The sequence below is a fragment of the Callorhinus ursinus genome, unplaced genomic scaffold, assembly GCF_003265705.2.
Source record: "Callorhinus ursinus isolate GAN/ISIS: 27379988/994484 unplaced genomic scaffold, GSC_fseal_2.0 scaffold50, whole genome shotgun sequence".
Classification (NCBI taxonomy): domain Eukaryota; kingdom Metazoa; phylum Chordata; class Mammalia; order Carnivora; family Otariidae; genus Callorhinus; species Callorhinus ursinus.
In genome coordinates this window covers 10,498,912-10,525,922 of record NW_027397112.1, presented here as the reverse complement: position 1 = coordinate 10,525,922, position 27,011 = coordinate 10,498,912, and the positions used below count along the sequence as shown (strand labels likewise).

At 51.0% G+C, this 27,011-nt stretch overlaps 1 protein-coding gene across 17 annotated transcripts in view; it reads left to right on the top strand.

Annotated features, from left to right (window-relative positions):
• The window catches only part of MAPT (microtubule associated protein tau), a 97,846-nt gene that overhangs the window by 42,909 nt on the left and 27,926 nt on the right, over window positions 1-27,011 (top strand). For 4 of the 17 annotated variants that reach the window (XM_073883117.1, XM_073883120.1, XM_073883122.1 and 1 more), the window contains exons 2-6: window positions 10,008-10,166; window positions 14,248-14,334; window positions 16,794-16,880; window positions 20,758-20,823; window positions 25,637-25,933. In XM_073883117.1, the coding sequence (XP_073739218.1) occupies window positions 10,025-10,166; window positions 14,248-14,334; window positions 16,794-16,880; window positions 20,758-20,823; window positions 25,637-25,933 (679 nt within the window). In that variant the 5' untranslated portion in view covers window positions 10,008-10,024. The remainder of the gene's footprint in view (window positions 1-10,007; window positions 10,167-14,247; window positions 14,335-16,793; window positions 16,881-20,757; window positions 20,824-25,636; window positions 25,934-27,011) is intronic. The other 13 variants (XM_073883124.1, XM_073883133.1, XM_073883127.1 and 10 more) reach the window with 5 other exon arrangements.

The following is a 27,011-nucleotide window of genomic DNA, read 5'->3' as shown; positions in this document are numbered from 1 at the left end:
TTGATTCAATCACGATTATCAGTGTGCTGATAACATTTTAGGTCAGATTCTGGTGCCAGGCTGCCTGGGCTTTGAACCCCGACTCCATGACATGCCTGTTGTGAAACCTGAGGCAACTTACTCAACCTTCCCCTGCCTCAGTTTCCCCTCTGTAGAAGGAGGCGTAATAATGGAGTCAGGTGTATGAGTTAAATGAGTCAATACCTGGAGACACTTGAAACATGGCTCCTGTCGTTGAGAGGAATTCTGTTTTCCACCCGAGTGCATTGACGCATTCCCGATGGTGCAAAAGAGGGACCAGAGCAAAGGAAAAATGGGATGCAGTAGCCAAAAATAACTTTGGGGAACAAAATTCATTGTAAGGGTATTTTGGGATTCTAGATTTATCTCTACTGGATCTTCAGCTTTCTGAGAGAGGTCCATTTAGGGTGTTTGTTTTTTTAATAACAGCTTTATTAAGATACGTCCTGTACCATGAAATTCACCCTTTAAAGGGTGCAGTTCAGTGTTTTCGGCAGATTGGTGAACCTGGGCATCGGCACTACTCTCTATTTGCAGTGTGGGATTTTTCAGCGGAGGGGTTCTGAGGGCGAATGTCCTCTGTCTGGACAGAGCCACGGGACGGCGATTCGGCTTTGCGCTGAGTCACGGTGGGCGCCCCCGGGCCTGCGGTCGCTGCTGGGGCAGAAGCCCGCCGCCGCCGGCTGCGCGTCTGCTGCCCCCTAGCGAGGCTACCCCTCGGTTCGGAACAGCCCCGCCTTCGAGGTGGGTTCGCGGAGGGACGTGCGGTTCAGACCCGCGAAACTCCGTCCGAGGGCGCCGGCTGCCCTCGGCTCTCCCTCCAGCCCGGACAGCCCGTCATGTCGCCCAGTGCTGGGCGGGAGAAAAGGGCTGTGCTTTTTAAACAGTCCGTTGGGACGTAGTAGCCTAGAGATGGGTCTGAGCATCAAAAGATCCGAGTTCAGACCCGGCTCTGCCCCTTCCTAGCTGTGCGACCCTCAACAGGTTATGGAACCTCTCCTAGCCTGTTTCCTTATCTAGAAAGCAGGAACAATGATTCCTCTCATGAGGCTGTTGTATTACAGAGAGACTCTCTCCCTCTCTCTGAAGTCCCTGTGACTGGCTATAGACAGGGCTCACATAAGCAGATGCTATTAATATTCCAAAGCTGCCAAAAGGGTGTCCAGTGTTGCCCTGGCTTACCCAAGGAGCTCTCTAGAACCTGAATTACTCATTACCAAACTGCAGTGCTGTGGGTAAGACAATTAGGAAGAACAGGAAAGAAGCAGTAGGTGCCCAAGGCCATTTGGTCTTCATCTACACCAGGTAAAGACCACCCTAGGTCAGAAGAAACCTACAGACCCCCTGGAGAACCGTGCAGGGGGAAAGGCCTGGGTGGGGAGGACACAGAGACAACTGAACTGCCAGGAATCCGTGTCTCAGAGGACAGCAGGGCCAAGGGAGTCCTATCTGAATCTGAGTCAGGTTCCAGACTGCCTCCATGGTCTTCAGCAAGTCATTTAACCTCTGGGGGCCTTTACCTGTCTGGGATTTGTGTCCTGCCAACCTCACAGGTTTGTAGTGAGCCTAGATGTTCTGTCATGGGGAAGTGTCCAGGGAAATGGCAAATGCGCTCCAAATAGTGAGCAGGGTCCCCTGGTGACCTTCCAGAAGTCACTTCTCAGCTGGACTAGGTGCCTGGAGTTCCCTCACCCACCTCTGGACACCTCCAAGGGCAGCCCTGGATGATCAGAAAACAGAGGTGCCTCTTCAGGTAAGCTCCACAGAAGACGTGATCTCTGCCAGGCAGAAAGTTGGTTCCTTGCAGCCTCGGAAGGTCCCATTCTTTGCGAGCAGAAGGGAGCCAGGGCATGGCCTCACCTACACATCACCTACACATCCCTATGCCCCATGGGGGCCCAGCCTTGGCAAAGTGAGGAGGAAGTTGAAGGCTGTCTGGGGCCCCCTGCCGGTCTCCTCCTTCCATCATCCCCCTTCCCACCCACACCTTTCTTCTCCCTCCACCCCAGTTTCACCGTTATCAGATAAAAGTCACAATAAAAATTTCTATTTTACCTTGTTTCCAGACTTGTCATTTATTAAAAGACCATGAGTGTCCATCAAAGGGTAAATGGATAAATAAAATGGCATGTGTCCATACAGTGGAATCTTACTAAGAAATGAAGCCCTGAGTCCTGACAGCATTATGCTAAGTGAGAGAAACCAGTCACAAAAAAGGCCGCATAGTCAATGATTTCAGTTACCTGAAATACATAATCCGCGGAGACAGAAAGTAGACGGGTGGCCGGCGGGGAGTTGGGGGTAGGAGAGATGAGGAGAAACCGTTTCATGGGCACAGGGTTTCTTTTTGGGGTGATGACAATGTTTTGGAGCTAGTTAGAGTTGGTGGTTGCCCACGTTTTGCATGTACTAAATGCCACTGAATTGTTCACTATAAAATGGTTAATCTTCCATTGTGTGACTTTTTCCTCCATAATAAAATAATAATAATAATAATAATAATAATAATAAAAGACTGGGGGTAGCAGTCATGATTTGATTCAGGGATTCATCCCTCCCTGTGCCTTCACCCCCTTGCCTTTCCCTTATCCTGTCTTCACCTGCATGTCTTCTTTGTCTGTCTGTCCCTCTCACCCTGTGGACACTTGACCCCTTCTCTGCCCTACTCTGACTCTGTCCATCAGCAAGGTGGCGTGGGGCTGGGGATGTGACCTCGCAGGACAAGGCACCTTCCCTCTCAGGCCGAAGCTGGCTCAGCTCCAGAACGACAGGGACAGACCCCAGGACGCTCTGGCTCTTGTCTTCTCTAGTTAGGAACTTTCCCAAGGGTGCCTAAAAAATGGCCCTTTTTAGTTTACAGGTTTAACTCAACTTTTATGCCTCTCCTAAAATTTCTTGCTTACCTCCTACCCCCCACTGCCTTTAAGTCACTGCCTGGGGAAAACAGGAGGTAGGAAATGAGAGAGAGAGAGAGAGAGGAGAAATTGGTTGATTTACAAGAATAAGAAAGCAGAGGGCAGCCTTCGGAAAACAACTCCCTGTGTGTTTATTTTCCCGTCTGTACGTCCCTCTTAGATTACAGGGATCCGTGGGATGGTGACCGAGTCTAGTCTGGGCTGTGTACCCACCTCGGGTCTGTGCTTATTTTTGTGTTTTCCAGTCTGCTGTCTTTGGCTGAGAGTCTTAGGGCTGGGATGTGTGGCTCTGCCATTTGTCGGAAGACGAGAACTTTAATCGGGGAGCCCCGCTTTTTCAGGGCATAAGTGGAGGGTGGGCCTTGGGACTTCGTGACTTAACCATGAGCAGAATGTGGCGAGCCCTATAGCGCATGCGGGGCCCTGGTGTCTCACACCTCCCAGGCTCCTTTGGAAGAACTGCTTTCTCGAAAACCAGTGATTTTAAAATATGAGCAACCAACCACTGGATGGGGGGAAACTGACCTCAGGAGTAGAGAAAAGAGAATGCCCCCTCCCACCCCTGCATTCTTCTGCAAAAGCCTCCTGACCTCTGCCAACTTCTTTTCACAAGCTCATTTGAGTGAGAGATTTTCTGCTAAGGAATCACATCTGTCTGATAGAGAGAGGCCTAGAAAATGTTTCCTGCGTTTATTCCCCGGAGACCTCAAGGGGAACCTGTCACTTCTGGGCCAGTCCCAGCATTGGAACTGCAGCCTGATCACCTCCACTGCAGAAACCCGGATCCCTTCATAAATCATCAGCACGATGAGGGTGAGGGTCCCACTCACAAAGGCAGCACAGAAGATGGCAAGACATCAAGAGTGATCTCCCCACCAGGAAAGTGCAGGCCTACATTCCCCACCTCCACCCGGAGAGATTTAGGAACCAGAATGAATGGGAAGACACACTGTGCTCTTGCAATAGGAACACTAAATATTCTTTTTTTTCTTTTTACTTTTTAAAAAAATTTTATTATGTTAATCACCATACAGTATATCATTAGTTTTTTTACATTTTTATTGTTATGTTAATCACCATATATTACATCATTAGTTTTTGATGTAGAGGAACACTAAATATTCTGAAGAGAGCAATTTTTATCATCTTGGCACATGACACAATTCCAGCCAAAATCCCAATGGAATTTTGAGAATTTGAGAAAAAATATTCTAAAGGACATCTGCAAGAGAAAACATGCAAGAAGGTCAAACAGTTTTTTTTTTAAGATTTTATTTATTTATCTGAGAGAGCACACAAGCAGGGGGAGCAGCAGAGGGAGAGGGAGAAGCAGGCTCCCCACCAAGCAAGGAGTCCGATGCGGGACTCCATCCCAGGACCCCGGGATCATGACCTGAGCCGAAAGCAGACGCTTAACTGACTGAGCCATCCAGGCGCCCCAGAAGGTCAATAGTTTTGAAAAAGAAAATGAGAGTGTCCATGGCCACCTAAAGAATAAGACTTGAGATCCAAAGTTTCACTCGGGGGTGTGGGTGGGGGGCAACTTTAGCACCAATATGGGCAGATAAATGGGGCAGAGTAGCTGGTTCATTTGCTTGGGCGAGAGGACGGATTCTATGACTAGGGCTGGGCCATTGGTTTAACTATTATGTTTGGGAGGAACTGTTTAGATTCTCACCTCATGTCATACACCTAAATAAATTCCAGATGAATTAATAAGTCAAATGTAAAGAATTAGATCACGGAAAACGTAGCAGAAACTATTGATGAGGGGCGCCTGGGTGGCTCAGTTGGTTAAGCATCTGCCTTCGGCTCAGGTCGTGATCCCAGGGTCCTGGGATCGAGCCCCACATCAGGCTCCCTGTTCAGCGGGGAGCCTGCTTCTCCTTTTCCCTCTGCCATTTCCCCTCGCGTGTTCTCTCTCTTGCAAATGAGTAAATAAAATCTTTAAAAAGTAAAAGTCTTTTAAAAAAAGAAAATATCAGTGATCTTTATGTGCCATAGCAATAGAATAAATCACAAAGGAAAATAGATGTGACTATACAACTATTAAAACTTGCTGGCCAGAACAGGCACATGAAAAAGTGCTCAACATCACTCGGCATCAGGGAAATCCAAATCAAAACTTCAATGAGATACCACCTCACACCCGTCAGAATGGCTAAAATTAACAAGTCAGGGAACGACAGATGTTGGCGGGGATGTGGAGAAAGGGGAACCCTCCTACACTGTTGGTGGGAATGCAAGCTGGTGCAACCCCTCTGGAAAACAGTATGGAGGTTCCTCAAACAGTTGAAATTAGAGCTACCGTTCGATCCAGCAATTGCACTACTGGGTATTTACCCCAAAGATACAAATGTAGGGACCCGAAGGGGTACATGTACCCCAATGTTTATAGCAGCAATGTCCACAATAGCCAAACTGTGGAAAGAGCCAAGATGCCCATCGACAGATGAATGGATAAAGAAGATGTGGTATATATACACAATGGAATATTATGCAGCCATCAAACGGAATGAGATCTTGCCATTTGCAACGACGTGGATGGAACTGGAGGGTGTTATGCTGAGTGAAATAAGTCAATCAGAGAAAGACATGTATCACATGACCTCACTGATATGAGGAATTCTTAATCTCAGGAAACAAACTGAGTGTTACTGGAGTGGTTGGGGGTGGGAGGGATGGGATGGCTGGGTGATAGACATTGGGGAGGGTATGTGCTACGGTGAGCGCTGTGAATTGTGCAAGACTGTTGAATCACAGATCTGTACTTCTGAAACAAATAACGCAACATATTTTAAGAAAAAAGGAAAAGAAGAAGATAACAGGAGAGGAAGAAAAGGGGAGTATGTCAGAGGGGGAGACGAACCATGAGAGATGATGGACTCTGAAAAACAAACTGAGGGTTCTAGAGGGTAGGGGGGTGGGGGGATGGGTTAGCCTGGTGATGGGTATTGAGGAGGGCACGTTCTGCATGGAGCACTGGGTGTTATGAACCAACAATGAATCATGGAACACTGCATCAAAAACTAATGATGTAATATATGGTGATTAACATAACAATAAAAAAATAAAAAATAAAACTTGCTGGCCAGGGGCACTTGGGCGGCTCAGTCTGTTCAGCAGCTGACTCTTGGTTTCGACTCAGGTCATGATCTCAGGGTCCTGGGATCAAGCCCCGAGTCAGGCTCTACACTCAGTGAGAAGTCGGCTTGAGGATTCTCTCCCTCTCCCTTTGCCCCTTCCCCCTCAAATAAATAAATAAATCTTTAAAAAAAAGCCTTGCTGGTCAGAAGCCGTCAGGAACCAAAATAAAGGTGACTGACTGGAGAAACTATCTGCCACAAATGTGATAAAGGGTTGACGTTATTGATGTATAAGGAGCTCACTCAAGTCATTACAATGAGCACTGAGATCTGAACAGAGGTGCAAAGGATATAAACGGGCATTTTATAAAAGAGGAAACCAGTAAATGAGATTTTTACTTGTACACCTCCATCCACCATGTTCCAGGAGGGGAAACTTGGTCATTCATTGAAAGGAATTGATCAAATCTAAAGAACAAAACCACAGAGAGCTCATTAAACTTAGCATTCACTGAATCTTGAGCTGCAGCTTGCACAGGGTAACCTGAGTTGGCTAGCCTGGCTCATCTGGGCCAGGTGTGGTGTCTCCAGCCAGCTTGCGAGGCCTTGAGCTTCTGGGGTGATCCCACCGCTCCAGGGTGGGGCATCTGGTGACTCAGCCAGATGAAGTGACTCATGGACCAGTCTCGGGGACGAGCCATTGGTCGGTGACCAGGGACGCCCTGAGAGGCTCCACCAGCAAGGAAGATGCTACTTCCTAGAGCTGGGTGGGGAGCAATCGTTCTCTCAGATAATGGAACGGGTCCCTCTTAGAAGAGGGGTTCTGACATTTTGAGATTTGCTAAGGGCAACAGACCATTAGCATATCTAAGGGTAGAGAATATCACCACCAAGTCCTAAGCCTTGAAGGATGAATGCGGACTCTGATCTGCCCAAAATAAAGTCCTGCTCATCGTTGGGGAGATGTCAAAAATTTGAAGAACCTCAATCTTGGATGCCTTTGCCAAGAGCTCCCTGAGGGACAGGGTCCTCAGTCAGAATGAAAAGAGGCCCCTTCTCTATAGGCAGTAAATACCTAAGTGGGGCCAGGCTACCCACACAGCAGAGGTCCTGCTGAGCTCATTCTTTTTTTTTTTTTTAAGATTTTATTTTTAAGTAATGTTTACATCCAACGTGGGGTTCAAACTCACAACCCCGAGATCAAGAGTCACACGCTCCACTGACTGAGCCAGCCAGGTGCCCCCGCTGAGCTCCTTCTTAAAACCCTCCTAGGCCATGTGGCTCTCACTAGCTTCTTACCCTACTTTGTGGACAGAGAAGAGAGCTCAGACACCCACCCCAGCATGTCCTGCCCTAGAAGGGAGAGGAACGAAGCTGGACATGATTCTGCCAGTGGCCAGTTGGTTTAGACATGGTGCCAGAAGCCTGTCTGTCCCACCACCAGTGTCAGTCAGGAAAGCATCACGGAAGGGTCTGCCCCAGGTGGACCCTCCCGCCTTGTAGCCCACCCTTTATGGGACTTGCCCAACATCTGTCAGAGGTGAGATGTGGATTTTAGAGCATTCTGTAACTCGTAATGCATTTAGAGAATGCATGACATCAGGGGTGCCCTCCACGCCTTGCCCTTGGGAGACGTCATTAATTGATCTTGGAAACAAGAGCACTAGATGCAGTGGAAGGGGGAAGGAGAAAGTCCTCTGTCCTGTCCAGTTTGTATTATCAGCTTTCCCCTTGGCAACCCACCCTCGCCGCCACTCCTGGGTGCAGCTGAAAACACTCCATGAAATGGAAACAGAAACCTAAGAGGCTAACTATTAACGAATTATAAAGGAAAAGTAGAGATTTAAAGCAAAGAAGGCAAACAATTAGAATAAAAGAAAGAACATAAATGAAGGCAATTAAAGAAGGGGAAATGGCAGTACACATTTTATTTATTTTTTTAAAGATTTTATTTATTTATTTGAGAGAGAGAGAATGAGAGATAGAGAGCACGAGAGAAGGAAGAGGGTCAGAGGGAGAAGCAGACTCCCCGCTGAGCAGGGAGCCCGATGCGGGACTCGATCCCGGGACTCCAGGATCATGACCTGAGCCGAAGGCAGTCGCTCAACCAACTGAGCCACCCAGGCGCCCGGCAGCACACATTTTAAAAATGAAAATAAAGACTAAATTTAGATTAAAATTATGAAAAATTATAAAAGTTGCAATTATAAGAAGGAAAGATTAAAAGAAAAAAAGCTCAATGTAAAAAGTCAGAAAGATAGAAGGATAACATAGGCAAATATATTTGAAAGGGATTTCAAAAGGTTAGAAATAATAAAATGATCCTCTGGGCTACTTTTACTAAGTCTAAAATTATCTGTAAGTCTGTAAGTCTAAAATTATCTCAAGTTAAAATATTAATTAAATGGAACGCTGACATGAATCTGGGGCAAAAAGTAAAAGTAAAAGTAACAAAACACTATAAAGATATAAATAAATACATGTAAAATAAGTCAACACGTGTTTATTATATATACTTACTTACATATACTTACATTTACATGTGTGTATTTATTATGTATACTTATGTAACTATGTAATAAATCAAGTGAATACATGTAAAATAAATCAAGACAGTGCTGAGATTTTTAAAGGGTTAGAAATAAAAATCAAGACCAAAAATTACAGAAGGGTAAAGAGAGGAAGTAGAAACAAACAAAACAGGAGAGTTTCAGAGATAAGAGTAAAAATAAATATAAAGTAGAAAATAAATAATATGAGATGAGTAATTTAAAAGGAAGGTGTTGGGGCACCTGGCTGGCTCAGTCAGTAGAGAATGTGACTCTTGATCTTGGGGTCGTGAGTTTGAGCCCCGCATTGGGGGTAGAGATTGCTTAAAAATAAAATCTTTAAAAGGAAGATAACAAAGTAAAAGAGGACTCAAACTGCAGAGATAAAAAATGAAAATAATAGAATAACCCAAAGTGGCATGAATGGACCAGAGCAAAATGGCATTCTCAGATGTGCAGAAATTCAAAGTTAGGAGTTACTTTTAAAATCATGAACTAAATATTCTCAATAAAGATGAGGACAGAGTATGAGCAAATGACCATTTCTGGTGGGTTCTATGGAGCTGGAGCAGCGCGTCCGGCTGGGGCTCCAGGGGGAGGTATGCATGTTACTCTTCAGCTGTTCGGGATTTCTGAGCCCCAACCTTGGAGTGCATACCTGAGGGGCCTGGTGGGGGCCCCTGAGGTGAGTGGAGGCCCAGCCCTGACCTCCAGTAGGGGCCATTCCATTCAGACCTCGGGGGATTCAGGACATTTGGGTCAAGAGTCAGTTTTGCTTCGCTGTTGCCTTGTGATGGAAAGATCATGGTTACTTCTCTGTGCGTCGTTTTCCTTGCCTGCTGATGTCTTCCCTCTCCTATTTGGTCTTACCCTTTCCATTAAAAAATTTTTAAAAAAATCAAGCTACTAGTCCGCGGCATTTATATTTTAATGAAGTGGAAAGAGTGCTGGGCTTAACACGTCAGGCCCGCTGGACCTGCCCACCTGGTGGTTTTGAGTAGGACCGGATGTGATACAGGTGAATTAAAAGTGCCCATACAGGGGTGCTTGGGTGGCTCAAGTCATTAAGCGTCTGCCTTCGGCTCAGGTCATGATCCCAGGACCCTGGGATCGAGCCCTGCATCGGGCTCCCTGCTTTGGCAGGAAGCCTGGGAAGCCTGCTTCTCCCTCCCCCATTCCCCCTGCTTGTGTTCCCTCTCTCGCTGTGTCTCTCTCTGTCAAATGAATAAAATCTTTAAAAAAAAGTGCCCATGCAGGTAAACAGCGCACATGGGATGAGGTTGGGCATCCATGGGGGGGGATGGGGAGGCGGAGAGTCGTCTTCTACGACCCCCTGGGGAGGTGGCACTTCTCTCCCTGCCCCGACCCCACCCCCCAAGCGTGCAGGTCCCTCCGCTCAGCATGTCCTGCTCATCCTCCCCATCTCCCTTCCCCAGGTGGGCCTTGACCCAGGATGGCTGAGCCCCGCCCGGAGTTCACCGTGACGGAAGATCATGCTGGGGCGTACGGGATGGGGGAGAGGAAGGATCTCCCCTCTCAGGGGGGCTACACCCTACTGCAAGACCATGAAGGGGACGCGGACCATGGCCTGAAAGGTGAGTGCATGGCCACACACACAGCAGGCTCAAGCGCTTGCTCTGGGAAGGACTGGCCGGAGGGGTGCGCATGGAGATTTTAAAAGGAATTTTAAATACTTCTGTTGGATTGTCAACAGAGTGAAGCCTCTTAATTTGAAAGGGCCAGGAGAACTCAAAATGTGAGGCTCTTTGAGAATACCTCTCCAAAGGAGAGTTTGACACATGTGTGGATGGCAGCGTGACAAAGATTGCAGGGGGTTTGTCAGTCTGATGAATACAGGGTGCTCACTTCAGTCTTTAGCCACATTGATTAATCTTTAAACCAGCCGCATGCATTAACATTCAGAATCCTCGGCTTTGGACGTTATTTGTGTGTCCTCCTTACGAGCCTGTCTGGGCCCTGTTTCAGCAAGAGTCGGTCAGCTCTGGGATTCCTGCTGTACCTACACTAACAAACTGCATCCTCAAAACCTCGAAATAGTCTATAATACAGTCTTTGGGCCAAATTGTCTTGGCCCCCTCCTCTCCCCTACCAAACACATGTGTTTCATTTCACTGACCACGAGTCTGGGGAGGCCCCTGGAGACCACTATGCCCTCTCTCCTGCTTCGGATGCCGTCCTCTGCGCCCTTGCCTGCAGCTCCAAGCGGCCCTAGTGTAAGGATTCTGTCCCTGCCCTCCAGACCCATTTCTAAGGAGACAAATAGCAAACAGACTGCTGTTTGTTCTCTGTTAATGCTAAAAGTAATAAAAACACTTTGCAGCCTGAGGTACGGAGGAGTGGCTGGAAGTGGCAGAGCTCCGAGGTGGAAGGGGTCCCCTTCTGGGTTCATCTGTCCGGGAGGGTTCCCTGCAGGAGGTGGGGTCACCAGCAGGTCCCCTGGGTTGGGGAAGCGTGAGGAGCAATAATCCCCACTTGCAGGACTTCTCGGGGGCCTGGTTCCAAAGGTGACTTCTGTCTCTCTGTTTAAGCAGAGAATGTAGGAGTCCGAGGAACCCGGGGGTCAGACAAGTGGGCTCCTGGCTGGAGGAGGTGAAGGAAGAGTGGGTACGCTATCCTGGGGAGCTCTGGGGCTGCCCTGTGGCCTTCTCGGGGCCTCCCAGCCCCAGGTGCTGGGGGAGGGGAGTGGGGGGAAATACCCCTGCCAGCCAAGTGTCCCAGGGGGCCAGACCTGCCCTCCTAATGTCAGGCTCCAAATGGGGGGCAAAACAATGTGCATTCTGACCTGTCTCTGACCACAGCCCGGCTCCAGCCAGAGCTGCTAAGGGGTGGCTCCCAGGGAGGGCAGAGCAGAACTCTGCTTTCTCCTTTCAGTCCTGTTCGCTCCCTTTCTCCCTTTGTCCCGCACTGTCTCCTCCTCTCCCACGTTCTACGTTCTCTGTTTCCTCCTTCCCTCTTTCTCTTCCCACCTTGTTCTTTCTCCTGCTGTCTCCCCGCCACCTCCTCCCTCTACAGCCCCTTCCCCTTTTCTCTCTCCACCCTGACCCCAGGCGTGTAGAATGAGAAGGGTGGTGGCCCCCAGGACTCGATTCCAAAGGTTAGTGGCACCCCGGCTTTCTCCCCACAGCCCTCACTGGCTGAGGCAGCTTGGGGTGGGGGCCAGAGTTTGCCTCGTTCCCTGACTCCCTGACCCCCTGACTGGGGCCCTAAGAGCTCCTTCCTCTGAGGACCTGAGTCCACACATGCCCGGGCAAGTCTGTTCTATGTCCTGATGGCCATCGCTGCTTGCACACTCAGGTGTCCTGATTTGGGTAATGAAGTCTGTGGCCACCCTGCTTATGAGGGAACTTCCTTAAAATGGTAATTCAGACATTTTTGTAGAACTCTAGGATCGCAAAGGCCTTCGCCATCAGTGTCTCAGGCAGTGCTCACAGTAAGTGCTAAGGGCAGGTGTCACTTTCCCTGGTTGACAGATGACAAGGGGAATTCCCTCTCTGAGTCACGGGCTGCTAGGTGGTGCTGCCGTATCAGAAGGGCTGCTCAGCTCCTTGTCATCTGTTTTGTCCCTTGTCCCTCAACCAGGTGCCCTGGGAACCCCTCGTGGGTGGAATCCAACTTGGAATCACCACGTACTGAATTCTGCCCCGTGTGCATTGTGCCAGTGACGCTCTATTTAGAGCAGGCTGGCTTATATATTAAATTTAAAATATATACAATGTTGCAAAGAATGTACTGTAACAATGTAGGGTGTTAATAATTGGGGAAGCTGGATGTGGGGTATATTCTCTAGAGTATCTTTGCAATTTTTCTGTAAATCTAAAACTGCTCTCAAATAAAAATTTCATTAAAAAAATGTCTAGGAGAAAAGGTGGTTTTTACCATTCCTACTTTTTGGAGGAGAAATGAAATTCAATTTGTAAGGTTAGAACAAGTTTACCAAGTTCTTTTGTGTCTCACAATTGTCTCACGTATGCTTCCTAAAACCACTCAGTTCTTTAACATAAAACATGATCAGGAGATTTATGCTAAAACATATATATATATATGCAAAATTTAAGTTACTAACTTTTTGTCACTGCTATGAAAGGAAAATATTTGTATAAATTTTGCTTACCCAAAGAATATACTTCCCAAGAAGGCAAGTGATAAAGAGATTCCATAGTTCTCATCAAATTTATTCTTGCTTCTTAAGGATTTAAAATGAGTTATTTTTATAAGGGGAGTGAGCGGTATGACTTGGCAAGAAGGTGTCTCTTTACTAGCAACGTTTTAGATAAGTGACTGACTATCTTGAATAATGACAAGAAACCACGTATAAAATACTAGAACGAAGAGTATTTACATGGAGGCTCCCAGTTGGACAAGGCTCCGATACAGCCAAGAGCTGCCAGGTGGGAGAGGGGACAGGGGGTTAACTGATAGAATTAACGCACCCTAAGGAATTAAAAGGTGTTAGTGGCATAACTTCTTCGACCTTCCAGATAAGACATTCAGAAGAGGCTTCTTCCTCCTTCTTTCCCTCCCTCCAAGAAATTTAACAAGGTTAATGGAAGTGGTGAGGATGGCAGGCTCGGGACCGAGCCGGGGAGGGGCTATTCCGGGACAAGCGTGCTTGGGGCACTCTCGTGCCTTATGCTTCTGTACTCGGACAGTCAAGGCTGATTAGTAATGACAAGACCCAGCAGACAGTCTGCAGATGCTTCCTTACCATGTGTCCAAAGCCTTCTTAAGGCAGTTGGCAGGTTTTTGCAAGCCCCGGGCTCAGGCTGCTGTGTGGCTGCTGGAAGTTGGTTTAGAATGAGCCCTTCTTTTGGCCAGATGGTCGCCCCCAGGGCTGGGTACCCAGTGCCGGCATTTTAGCAATGGTGTCTGATCTCCCAGTGCAGTTGAACACCACTTGCCTTTTCTCATTTTGGGGTTCTTCTTCATGCACAAACCCACCCCCACCCCCAGACCCTGCCCTGAAAATGTCTCCAAGGCTGCCCCCACCCCAGGTGGAGTGGCTTTCCTGGAGCCCGCCAGAGCCTCCTTGGCTCCCGATTCTGAAAGGACAGTTGTCTTGTAGGTAACCATGGCTGACATTTCAGGTGTGACTCCAGTTCTGTCGGTCAGTACTTGGGAGATCTTTCTATGAAAGGAGCTGAGTCAAATCCAGACACACAGCCAGAAGTCCAGTTACAAGGCACGGTGTCTGCCCTGAGCCCATTCCTTTTCAGAGGAAGGAGTTGGATCTGAGTGTTTTTCCAGGCGTCTACTTGTCATCGACGAGTGGTAGTGATCTCCTATGAACCTCTCCGTCAGGAAAGACACAGCAGCAGGCTTATTTATGGCTTGGCTTTGTAGTATCGGCCTCCCTTTTGTCAATATAAGAGCCCTTGCCTCCTTTGAAGCCACCAGCTGATTAAAAGGCAGTTTCTCTTCTCGCCCGGGAATGAGCATCTTTGCCTGATGACCCTGATGTGGGGATGCAGTTGTGTTGGGGTGGGGGTGGGATCGGTCCCCTTGGTGAATTTATCATGTGGCCACGTCCCATCCATCTGGGTTCCACAGCTGGGGGATTTTCAGGTCTGAAAGACACTGCTCCCCATTTCCTCCTGAAGCCGAAAGGAGGGGTGGGGAGAGGCCGCCGTTCTGAGGGGCTCATTGTGTATGTTCCAGAATCTCCCCTGCAGACGCCCGCTGATGATGGATCTGAGGAACCGGGCTCTGAAACCTCTGATGCTAAGAGCACGCCGACCGCTGAAGGTGGGCCCTCCTGTCATTGCTTCATTCAGACAGCCGCTCCACGCCTCCAGCCTGCGCTTAGCCATGCTTTCAGCCCTGCGTGCCCCCCTTCCTGGCTGCGGTGGCTGCCGCCTCTCCCTCTGGCTGAGAGACATGCTTGTTCAGGGCTTCGCAGGACAGGCTCAGGCCCCAGAGGCCAAGCCCTGCTTTGATGCCTTGCTCGCCAGGGCCAAGCTTGGGCACCTTTGCCGTGTGTGGGCTTTGAGGCGGCCGCATTTGCAGAGGTCAGGATCTGTGGCAACGTGGGGCCTGAGCACGGCTCCACAGAGCCCCTGCTCCATGTCGATTGTCCTCCTCACACTCCCTCAGAAGCCCCCACCCACCTTGCTCTTCTCTTAGGAGTCACAGGCCCCAGAGCAGCCTTTGGGCTGTGGAAGGGGCCGGCTCAGTGCACATCTCCAAGCTCACATGTTGGGACTGGTCTGGTTTAGTATCCTTCATTTCTTGGGCTCTAGGCTTGGTCTGGGCCTCCGGACCTTGGCCAGGCTGTTCATTCCAGCACATCTCCTAACCTGTCCTCTCTAGACCTTTGGTGTCTAGGTTATTATAAAGCTCCTCATGTATTTCCTGAAGAGCTCCTTGGTCCCGATTTTGACTACCTGCTCTTCCCATCTGTGTCTGTTGAGACTGCATTTGATTTCAGATCATGGAAAACACAACTGGCTGCGGCATATGTATGAAGAGGTTTCTGTGTCTCACATAATAAGACGTCTGGGGGGCAGCAGGTCCCCAGGGTCATCAGCGCTCTTCTGTCTTTATCTGCTGCCATCCTGAATAGTTGGGTTGTTGCTTCATGGTGACAAGATGGCTGTGGCACTTCCAAGCATGACATCTGCTTTCAGAGCAAGAAGAAAGTGGCCAAAAGGGCCCTGAAACCAAATGTGTTTCCTTTTTATTAGGAAAGCAAGAGTTTTCCAACAAGCCCCAGCTAGCTGATTCCCACTTACGTCTCAGTGGCCAGAGCTGAGTCTCATGGCCTCCCTGGCTGCAAGCGGGAGGCTGGAACATGGAACATTTTGCTTTCCGACTCATTAGTCAGAGAAATCAAGGGAGAGGGGCACTGGGGATGGCTTTTGAGTAACCAGTCTGTGGTATCTGCCCTTCCGTCTTTCCATCCATCCCCCAGGAGGCTTCTCAGCACTTCTCCTGGCCCTGCCCATGACTTTGGAGGCTGTCACAGGATGAGAACCTGGCCCAGCATCTCCACAAGTGTCCACTTTTGAATGAATTCACAAAGCGACTGTCAAGTGCCTGCCAGTTGCTTGGCATAAGGGTGCATCTATGGGGGAGAAAGTGGGCGTGGCCCTTCCCCTGTGGTGCTCAGCCTAGTAAGGAGAATACCCAGGCCTAGTGCTCTTTGCTCTTCTTAGAGCTGGTGATGCAAGACATTTCCCGCTGATCTTTTTAGGACAGTTTTGCAAGTTGCTACTGCCCTGTGAAGATCCTCAGAGCCTAACGCCAGACTTCATGGCAGCCTCCCAAATCAAGGTTTTCAGTGCTCCCATCAACATTATTCTGGAAGAATCTTCCAGCCAAGTCTTGCTGCACTCTGGATCCTGTACATGTGTGAGCCCCAAGAGCTTCCACTCTCGCCCCATGAGGAAGGGGACCCTGCTGGGGGTGGGCTTTGCCAGGCTGCTCAGCCTACTCCCGAGACGACCATAATTAAAATGGGTTCCATTTGACTAAACTGACTCAGACTCTTGGAAAGCTTTCAAAGCTGACAACTTATGTCTGCCTGGAACAGCCTGGGAGGGTGCCAGGGCAGTGCTCGGGGAGGACTGCTGATTTGGAAGGGTTCACCCTGATGAGAGGCTGACAGCCATTCCTGGTGGTGGGTTTTTACCTCTGGCCTCTGCTCTGAAGGTGGACCATCTGTAGGCCTGTTGTCAAGCACCCAGTTCTGGACAGGACCAGCCTGTTCATTGCCCCCCAGGGGAGTCTGTACTTCCAACCATCAGTCATGGACTCAGGGAACAGGGGGCTTGGAGTTGGGAGAGCACTTGCCGGTCACCCGGCAGCGATACTCTCATTTCGCAGATGAGGAAACTGAGACCCGGAGAACAAAGGTCTTGCTCAAAGCCTCACAGAGATGATCTGATTTTCAACATTTCTTCTTTAAAAGCACCTGGGCCCACACCCAGCAGTTTTCTTTTGCTGCAGTGTTGACATGGGGGCTGTCCCCAGCAGATGGCCTGGGCGTCTCATGAGCCGGTGCCACCAAGCCCAGGATAGGAATGTGCTTCCTGCAGAGACATCAGGCAAGAGCATGGCTCTGGGCCCTGCTTTGTGGTGTTGCTTTTTGCATGCCGCTAAGTCCCCTCCTGCCTCCCCGCCCGTGCCTGCTCCCACACTAGAAGTAAGGTGAGGGGCTTGGCCTGGCTCATCCTAGCCCCCCTAAGGCGACTCTCGGTTTTCAGACGTGACAGCGCCCTTAGTGGATGAGGGAGCCCCCGGCGAGCAGGTGGCCGCTCAGCCCCACACGGAGATCCCAGAAGGAGCCACAGGTGAGGGTCACTCCCATGGCGGGGTGGAAGAGACCCTTGCCGGGTGCCCGGCTGCCCTACGTAGAGGAGTGGGGTGTGAATAGGGGTGATGCTCTCCCCGAGCAAGGCAGCCATGTGGGTGGACGCTGGGTCCTGGGAATATTTGGTCATTCCGAGTTTGGTGCCTTGATGCCCTGTTGCTTCCGTGGCTGCCTGCCAGCCTCTTGGAGGATAGAGGACCTTCTGGAATCCTTTCAGCTTCTCTTTCCCCGTCTCAGCTAGCATCTCAGCTCAGAGCTCTCTGCTGGGTCCTCTGAAGCAGGCCGGCGGCAGATTGTGCCTTCTTTACGCCCAAGCTCAGTCCCCTCTCCTGCTGGGACTCTGCCCAGTGACAGAGTCACCTCCTAGTGGGTAGTTTACCCCCAGGGACACCCTAGCATGTGGCAGGTCCAGATGACTAACCCACACCTTTGGAGGATCTTAATGGGACAGCCCCTAAGGAGTTCAGCCATGTGATCTAGCATCCATTTCTAGGACCGTTGCTTCAAACATGTTTGCATAGAACAGGCATGACCAGACTGCCCTGTCAACACAGATGATGGAAATAGCCCAGTCAGGACACCGACCAGAAATAGTGGTGACCTCAGGGCCACGAGGGGCCCTCAGAGCTACCCATGCCCTTAGGAAGTGGCGAACTCAGCCCAGAGAGCCTGCTTTCATCTCCTCCTCGTCCTCGTCTTTGGGCTTACGGAAGGGTTCAGCTGTTGGCGTGGTGATTTGGAGGGTGCTCAGCAAGACAGGCAGAAGAGTTCTGGACAAGATTTCACCAGCAATGGAGAGTGGGGGAAACATCCCCAGACAGGAATCTTCATTCCTTCCTACAGACGGTGCTCACGGCAGCCATTTGGGAAACTGCAGCCTTTTTCCAGGGCTCCATCTGTGGAGAACACCCACAGAGAAGTCCAGCAGCACACCACCACCACCCCCCTCATCAAAGTAGTTCCTGCTTTGTGAGTTGGTCTTTTGAAATGGAGAGAGGCGGGGCCTCATCCTGACAGTGAAGGTCGTTTGAAGGCTGTGGAATGACTCATGGGATGAGATGTTGGATAACCTGATTTTTGTCTCCCCCGTCCCAATACAGCTTACTCAGTGGGGGAGCCCTTCCCCTCCCAGGGTGAAAACTGTAACCTGTTCTTGACTTCGTCATCACTTCTAGGTAACCAAATGTACTGAGGTCTCCTCAGTTGCAAAACACAGTCTTCGAGTGCTGGGTAGCACGTCCGGTTCGTTGCAGTAGCCCAAGCTCATTCGGGGTTACAGCCCTCCCCTCTGGAGCTGGGGAGGCAGGGGAGACCAGAGGCAGGAAAATTCGCCCCGGATTGGCACTACTGTGAGACAGCTTCACACGCTCTGCCGTGTTTAAAGTTGACTCTTTCTCTCGTGAGCACCTGTTTGGAGCTCTTCAAGCCCCTCGATCCCAGTTATCACCCCGCAGGTCCCTCCCCCTGCACTGGCTTCCAGCAGACACTTCACTCCCCTCGGCCCCTTGGAATCTGAAGATCCACCTCCAGCCCTACTTGTGCTGAGGTTGCCTGGCTTCTGTTGGTGGCCTATCGGCTGTTGTCCAAGACGTCTCCACACGACTGCTGCCCTGGGCCCATATCAGGTCTGTGGGAGACACACGGGCATTCTTTACCCAAGCAAACTTGGGGTGTGTAGACTGACCGCATGGGTTGCAGCCACACCCCTTCACTCTGCCCCCAAAGCAGGGCCAGCCCATCTCTCCTGGTTTTCCCAGGTGGGATTCTGACAGCAGTCTCACCCATGTCGCTAACCAGAGGGGACACACACCGAGTGTCTCCGAGTGGTGTCTTTAAACCCTTGCAATGGGACTGAGATGAGAGGTGGCCACGTAGCTGTCCTCCACACTCCAAGCCCCCCTCTCCACCCTCTACATCCTCAATGAGGTAGGGAGGTTTCAGAACTGGGGGACTTTTTTCCAGCTATCGTCTTGGACAATGTGTACCCTAGTTTAGTCCTTGCTTTGGCGTGTCACAGTTGCTGTATCTTGGTGCGCCGATGAAACTTCTCCTTTGAGGTCCATTTGGGGGTGCAGTATGGCCAGCCCACTGCAGGAATCCCTGCCTTGCTGGGGTGGGAGCCCCTGCTTCTGGGAGTTTCAGGGATAGAGAGAGGCCACGTAGTAACATGATGGCCCGGCCACAGTCATACACCTGCTCTGTCCCCTTTGGCTTCTCTGAGCACCCCCCCCTTGCTGGAAACTGGGGAGGGGGCATTGGACTTATTAGCAACCTTCAATTTCTGAACGCACCAGGGCCAAGATATTCAACCCTGCACTGGCCCGTGAGTGCAGTGACTTCCCAGCGCTCTAGCAGTGGTGGCATCCCCACGTGTCCCCTCCTGTTCTCGGTCTCCAGGACTCTGTGCCACTCAGCTGGACTTGCTGTCACTCCGAGCCTTTCTACCACAGCCTCGTCAGAAACTCAGACCAAATCTGTGCTTGGAGCTGCCTCTCTTGGACGGTTGGCTGTTGTCAGATGACACGGACCCATCACCATTGGACCTCGCGGGTGGCGCAGTGTCAGCTGGTGGGGGCCCAGAGGGCGGTCGTGTTTATGATCTGGCCGATGGGGAGCCCACTGCCGGCCCCCTCCCACCCTCACTGCAGCTGTTCTGGAACAGCCCATGGGCTAGGTGTTTATAAGGCCACCGTGCAGCTCTCCTGCAACCCCGAGAATCTTTCTTTTCCCTCATCCACACTCTCCATGGGGGGCCCATGCTGGTCACTTGGCATTTCTCTTGTAGGTGTAAAATCTCAAACATCGCAGGACTGGGAGAAAAGATTGGTGGCCCAGCCAGCAACTTGTAGGCATTTCTTCGGGGTGGTGGCTTCTCTGTCACTGTCCATCGGGGCAGGATGGTTCTTCCGGGGTCATGAGGCAAACGTGCATCAACGAGTGGCCAACTTGCTTTATAGACTCTTTCTTCTGGACAGTTGTATCCATTGTCCGGAGTAATGTCCTGGTTCTTCATGGTGCAGAAATTGGCGTTGCAGTAAAGCTTACTGATTTTGGTGCTGTTGAAGATGTGGTCTTCTTCATTTGGGGTGACCTGTGGCTCCCTGAGCAGGAGACCAAGACGCCCTAGAAGTTGGTCACTGGCACCACTGCCCTCCCTCTAACCAGGTGACACCTACTCCTAGCTTGTGGTTAGAGGGGTTTGCCCAGTAGTCTGGAGACAAGAAACCGAACAGCTTTGGGGCACCTCCCATACTCCCGGCACTTAGCTAAACACAGTCACACAAATTCTCATATTAACTGTCACTACTGTTGTACAAGACAAGCCGGCATCATCACCTGGGGGTCTAGATGAGCAAACAGGCTCAGAGAGGTTAAGTAAATGGTGGTGCCTGGTTGTGAACCCCAGCCTGACTCAACAGCCCTAGACAACTAGTGCTTCCTTGTACCCTTGGGGCCCCCAGATTCCTGGCTGGGGCCGGGAGAGCACCTGCTGCTCAGACATGGTTCCAGTGTCAGTGGCTGAGCAGCAAACTGCCTCTCTGACCTCACCCATCCTGCGTGTCTCTGTTGAGTGGGGTGCTCTGGACCCTGGGCCCACTGTGGAGAAGGTCTTTCCTACAAGTTCATGGTCACATGGAAGGTATGTGGGTGTGGTGGGATTCACTTGGTAACCTGCTTTCATCCACATCCCCAGCAATAATATTTGCAGAGAGCCAGAGGTGCAGCCCCTTGGTACTCGTAAGATGTGCCTTTCCTGAATATTCTTGGAAAAATACTGGAAAATGCAAAGAGCTTTGTTTCTGGCAAACAGTAACTGTCTTTGCTTATATCTTCTTCATTTGCTGACCATAAACCAGCTGAGGAAGCAGGCATTGGAGACACCCCCAACCTGGAAGACCAAGCTGCTGGACACGTGACTCAAGGTCAGTGGGCTAGAATTGCCGACCGTGACTTGGGGGTTCGGAGGAGGGAGATGGAAACACTCGGAGGGGCTCTACACTGTAAAGACAATTTGTACCTGGGCCCTAGTTCACGGGGTAGGGGATTTCTCGGAGTTGGCTCTCATTGCGGTTGGGCTAATTGGATATAGAAAGAGCTCTGGTCCCTTTTGTCTCCCCTAATTCCTAAGGTGTTTAGTGGGGGAGTCAAGAAGAAAGAATGTTCCAACAGAAACACAGAGATGCACGATAGGTGATCTCCTCTGCAGGCTGCCCTCTGGCCTGTCCCTGGAGCAGGGCCTCAGCCATATCCCCACCAAGCAAATTCTTTTCAACTTTCTCCTGTGCAACCTTCAGACCTTATTGTGATACTCTTCTCAGGGACCCAAACTTCCGTGTTCAAGGAAACCAGCTTTCTATAATCATTTAGCACAAGTGTTTTAAGAACTTAATTTTATAGGGTGCCTGGGTGGCTCAGTTGGTTAGGCGACTGCCTTCGGCTCAGGTCATGATCCTGGAGTCCCGGGATCGAGTCCCGCATCGGGCTCCCTGCTCGGCGGGGAGTCTGCTCCCCCCTCTGACCCTCTTCCCTCTCGTGCTCTCTCTCTCTCATTCTCTCTCTCTCTCAAATAAATAAATAACATCTTTTAAAAAAAAGAACTTAATTTTCTAAATCCTAAAGATTCCTTATCTCAGGAAATGGAGACCTCTGATATAAATGGAGACCTCTAGGTTCATTTTCTATCACTCGCTCCATCAATGAACTTGAGAGTCTACTGTATCACGTGTAGGTTTCTAGATTGCCAAAGAGCTAGGAAGACCCTGTTCTTTTCTCTAGAAAGTGATGTGGGATTTGTCCAACATTTAGTGCTGCCGCTGGGACCAGCTGGCTTGAGGAGGACTCTGGGCCCAAAGAAGTGTATCGCTGAGGGTATTTTGAAGCTTAACTACATGTGAGAGGCGTCAGTGCCCCATAGCCGGCTAACGTTCTCAACTCACAGGGCATGGAGAGGTGTGTTTTCATTCTTAGGCTTACAAAGAGCTTCAAAAAGTATTAGAAGGGATAATCAATGTAAGGGGGAACCCCAGCCTGTGCATTACATAACGAGAACCACACCTCCTGTTTCTTTTAGGTCATGGTTTTTGACTTAGGTAAAATTAGAGGCTTTTATAACCTCTGGAAATGATCATTTATTTCCATAGAAGGAAGTGGATTTGGATTTTTTCCTACGAATTTTTTTTGAAGATTTTATTTATTTATTTGACAGACAGAGCACAAGCAGGAGGAGTGGCAGGCAGAGGGAGAGGGAGAAGCAGGTCCCCTGCTGAGCAGGGAGCGTGATGCGGGGCTCCATCCCAGGGCTCTGGGATCGTGACCTGAGCCGAAGACAGACACTTAACCAACTGAGCCCCCCAGGCGCCCCTTCCTACACATTTTTACTGTAGGCTATGTCTTCATGCCCCTGTGACATATTCCATGTAATGAAAAGATCAGGCCAACATCTTTTGTGGGAACTTTTTTCTGTGCTCACTGAATTTTTCCATTTTTGCCATCAGTGGCCTAGAATCTTGTAGATATAAAGATGAACACCAGATCAACATTTGCCATGGGAAGTGGGCACCAAATCTGTGAAAACATGGAGGTTTCTACCTCCACTCCCAAGATGAACACTTCATGTCTTGATGGGTATTGCTGGTCCACACTGACAAGGCCACTTCCCTCTGGTGAACCTGTGCGAGGCTCGGACGCACTCATGATCCACAAACACATCTTATTTCCCAAAGGCCTATCATCTGTTTTCAGATTTAGGAAAAGCCATGTAACAGAAGCCCCGTTACTAGATCTTCTTGCAGTTTCTGCAGCGGAAGGCAAACCTCTGGCAGCCTGTGTTCATGAAGTTCCCCTAAGGTAGATGAGGATGTTTCAAGATGGCGTGCGGTGAACCGAGTGTCAGGTGTGGGAAGGCCTTACCCGTGTCCTGCTCACACGGGGGGTAGACCTTTCATCTGTGTCACGAGCACCAGGCCTCCTGAGGGCGATGTGAGGGGACTAGTTTATCCCGAGTCCAGAGGTCTTCACACATGTTGCCCAGATATCGCTTCCCTTGGACTGCCCCCCCTACCTTCTCACCCCGAGATGATTGCCATGTTTACTACTTACGGAGCACTTCATAGTGTTCTAGGAACTGAGTAGACTATTCCCCCAGCCTGGCTCCTTCCTCCAGAAGTATATGCATGATGTTAGGTTCAGTCAAACACACACACACTGTACAATCAAATATTGATGACTTTTTAAGGTGTGTTTACTATTTATGTTTGGGACCTTTGTCTCTTTTTTCATGAGGGTCATTTATGGTCTTATGGTATATCAATACAGTCACATCCTGACCACGAGCAATTTCTAGGAAGCTCTGCGAGGAAAGCTTTTTCCAGAAGGCAGGGAGACCTGGCCTGTCAAGGAGGTGTAAAGACTAGCACCTACCGCACGCGGCCTCTGGTCTTTCGAGCTGGTTGGTTGATGAGGCGTCATGGCGTTGAGGCAATTGCTCAGATTGTCTCTTGTTCGGGCTGTTCTTCCCGGAGACTGACCGACGGCCCCAGTAAGGTGCCCGTAGACCCTGCAGAAAGTAGAAACGAGCATATCTTCCTGATACCAGTTCATCCATGCAAGATTCCTTTATTGATCATCGCTGGGGGGCAGGCACCGTGACTGATGCTAGGAACATGAAATGAGGGAGATGGTGAGCTCGAGGCCCTGGTGTAAGTGTGGGGGTGGAGGTGAGCTGTGACTGGCTTCTCGGTAGTGAGCCTGCCGGCGTCTGCACGGACTCTGCCTGGATGGGGAGAGAGGGCGGTCACGTGAGAGGTATGTCCATGGCCACACGACTGTGTGTACACGTGCATTTCCCACCTCCCTCCCCTCAGCTCCTCCAATACCCTGAATCTTTGGGGTCCTAGGGTGGAGTTGTGTGGGTTGTTCTGCAGGGTCTAGATGCGAACTGTGAAGGTTGGGAATTAAAAAAAAAAAAACGAAGGGTGTTGGTTAGGAGTACCAGAGAGTGTGACTCTCCTATCCTTAATACATGGTCAGGTGCTTTAAGGAGGGCTCACATGAATGCTGCACGAACGAGCCAGAGAGAATGAAGTGTGCCCTCCACCAACTGCTAGTTGTGGGACGGGCTGAAAATAGTGGTCTCGTTGGCGGGCAATGTCTTTGCCATGCAGAGTCCTTTCCCGCCACAGTGGTCTGCCTCGCCTTATGCAAAAGGCCCGTCCGTGATCCATGACCCGGATAAATCTGAATCGTGCTTCTGTTTATAGGAACCTTGTGGCAGGTCTGTTAGTAAAGACTTGAGCCCTGGTGGTGATGAATTTAGGCATTTTCCAAATCGTAAGGCGGGGTTGGTTTATGGGCACCTGCTGGTTTCATTTTGCAGAAAGGGGAAACAGAGAGAGGGAGAGAAAATGGTATCCTCACTGCACCCAAGCCAGGTCCTATCTAGAGGCCAGAATCTTCAGGAAGCTCAGTGTCCCTGGAGAGAAGAAGAAGCTTCTGTAGCCTAGTAGATTCAGCACAAGGCAGCCCCAGCGCGGGGTTGGCAGCCCTGGAGGTGCTGACATGCTCTGAACCCACCCAGAGCCTGTGAGAGGCAGAGGAATAATGCTGGCGCTGAATGGGGCCTTGGAGTTCAACAGGTCTGAGCACCCGTTTTACAGATGAGGAAACTGAGGCCCAGAGAGGGGAGATGCCTGCCCACCCAGCGTCACCCAGTGAGTTGGTGTTAGGTAGACCAACAGAGCTTTCATTCTGAGCAACGGAAGGCAACAAGCATGAGCCCAGAGCACACGCTCCTTTTTCTTTGTTCGTTGGGCTTGTGGTGCTATTTAAATGTCCTTTTCTTATTTCAAGAGTGCGTTCTCTCTCTTAAACAATTATTGCGTCCTTGCCAACCTTTTGCCACCGCTGCCTCTTCAAACCCAGAGGAGTTGAGAGTTCCAGGCCAGCAGAGGGAGGTACCTGAGAGGCCCCCGGTCAACGGGCTTCACTCTCAGGATCAGCCTGAATACGGCAGAGAAGCTTCTGGGGTCTCCGTGCTGCCTCTGGGGGAGAAGCGGCCAGAGGCCGCTGCACTGGTGGTCTCCTGCCATTCCCAGCGTCACCCCATCTGCGAACCACCTTCTCCAACAGGAGGCCCTCAGGAGCCCCACCAGGAGTGGGGACCAAAACCAGGGGATGGGGCCAAGGGGGTTCTGGCCTTTCCGAAGCCCACCTCCCCTGGTAGTCTCCAGATGGAGCCTGGGAGTGTCAGGGCTGTCCAGGAGAGCCTACTCGGAGAGCCAGGGCACCATCGAGGTGAGGCCACTGACCCGGGCACCCTGGGTCTGACAGGCCACCATGGGTCCTACACGCCGTGGGCTCCCGTCGAGGCTGACAGCCCCAGGGAGGGCACGTGCCAGCCTGCGGGGACAGAACCTGAGGACACAGAGGGCAGTCGCCATGGCTTGGAGCCGCTGGAGCACCAGCTTTTGGGAGACCTGCGCCAGGATTGGCCACCTCTGAAGGGGGACCGTGGCAAAGAGCGGCGGGGGGGCAAGGAAGTCGACGAAGACCGCGATGTGGACGAGTCCTTGCCCCAGGACTCCGCTCCCTCCCAGGTCTCCCCAGGTCTGCAGAGCGCCCCCCCGCGAGGCGGGCCACCGCCCCCCACAGTTTCCAGAGGAACCACCGGCTTCCCTGGTTTCCCAGCTGAAGGTGCCATCCGCCTCCCTGTCGATTTCCTCTCCAACGTCTCCACAGAGATCCAGGCCTCACAGCCCCACGGGCCCAGCGTAAGGCCCTCAGTGGAAGGGCAGGACACGCCCCCCGAGTTCACCTTCCACGTGGAAATCAAAGCCAACGTGCAGAAGGAACAGGGACATTCAGAGCTGGATTTGGAAGGGGCTGCCCTCCCAGGGCCCCCTGGAGAGGAGCGAGAGTCCCAGGGCCCTTCTGAGGGAGAGGATACAAAAAAGACTGACCTTCCAGAACCTTCTGAAAAGCAGCCTGCCACCGTTCTGCCAGGGAAGCCCGTCAGCCGGGTCCCTCAACTCAAAGGTCTGTGTCTTGAGCTCCTTGGCTCCTTCCCGGCGACCTCGTGTGGCACCCAGGCTGCAGGCACTGCCACTGAGCTTCCAGCCCCTCCTTGACTCCTGCTGCTTCCGAGGTTCCTAGGGAGGGTCACTAAACCGGCCCCCCGGGCACGGCCGCTCACCCTCCCACAGCCGCCTCCTGCCCCTTGGGCTTTGGCAGCACGCACTCCTCTCACGCTTGCCCGCCATGCTGCATGTGACCTCCAGCCCACCCAGTGCTTTCCACCCTGTCCACTTCTCTGGACCCCGATGACCCACAACGGTCCATCAGCCCACAGGTGGCTGGTGTGCCACCCTCTGCAGAGCGAGTAACAGCTGGTCCACTGTGGAGGGCTGATTATGTGCCCTAAATTCATCGTCTAGAACCCTCCCAACACTTCCAAGAGGGCATAATTAGCCCCACTTTGCACATGAGGAAGCAGGCTCAGAGAGGTAACATAACTCGCTGAAGGTCACCAAGTAGTAAGTGACAGAGCGGCGTTCAGAATCCAGGTGGGTCTGCGCTGAAAGTCACGCTCTTCCCTGTTCAGCACAGTGCCTTCTGGAAGGTTCTGAAGTATGCCCTCCAAGCCCAGAGACACAGAGGGCATGAGCCTGTCTTCTGCTGCTCTTGTCAGTGGACAACACATCACATGTAACAGGTGACACATACATGAGCATTTGGGGGTAGCCCAGAGCCCAAGCTGAGTCTTTGGCCCAACAGCCCCCACCCCTACCCACCCTGCCTTGTGGCAGGGGAGACAATGAGCACAAACAAAATGTTCCTGTCTGAATCTTCTCTTCCTCCCTTGCGGCAGCCTGGGAACCCCTGTGCTGAGGTTGCAGGGGCCTCAGCCCCAGCCTGCTTCCAGCACAGCAGCCCTTCGGGAGCCGGAGAGGTGGTAGGGGAGGTTCCCCCATGTTGGCATGTCTGTCAGGAAGACAAGGAGGCCAGTGGAGATGTCATGGTTACTAGTCAGGTGCATTCATACATTTAGGACATCCAGTGTGTTGGAATTATTCACAGGGCTCAGAAACCCGTTACTTGAGCTGTCAATTGCAAA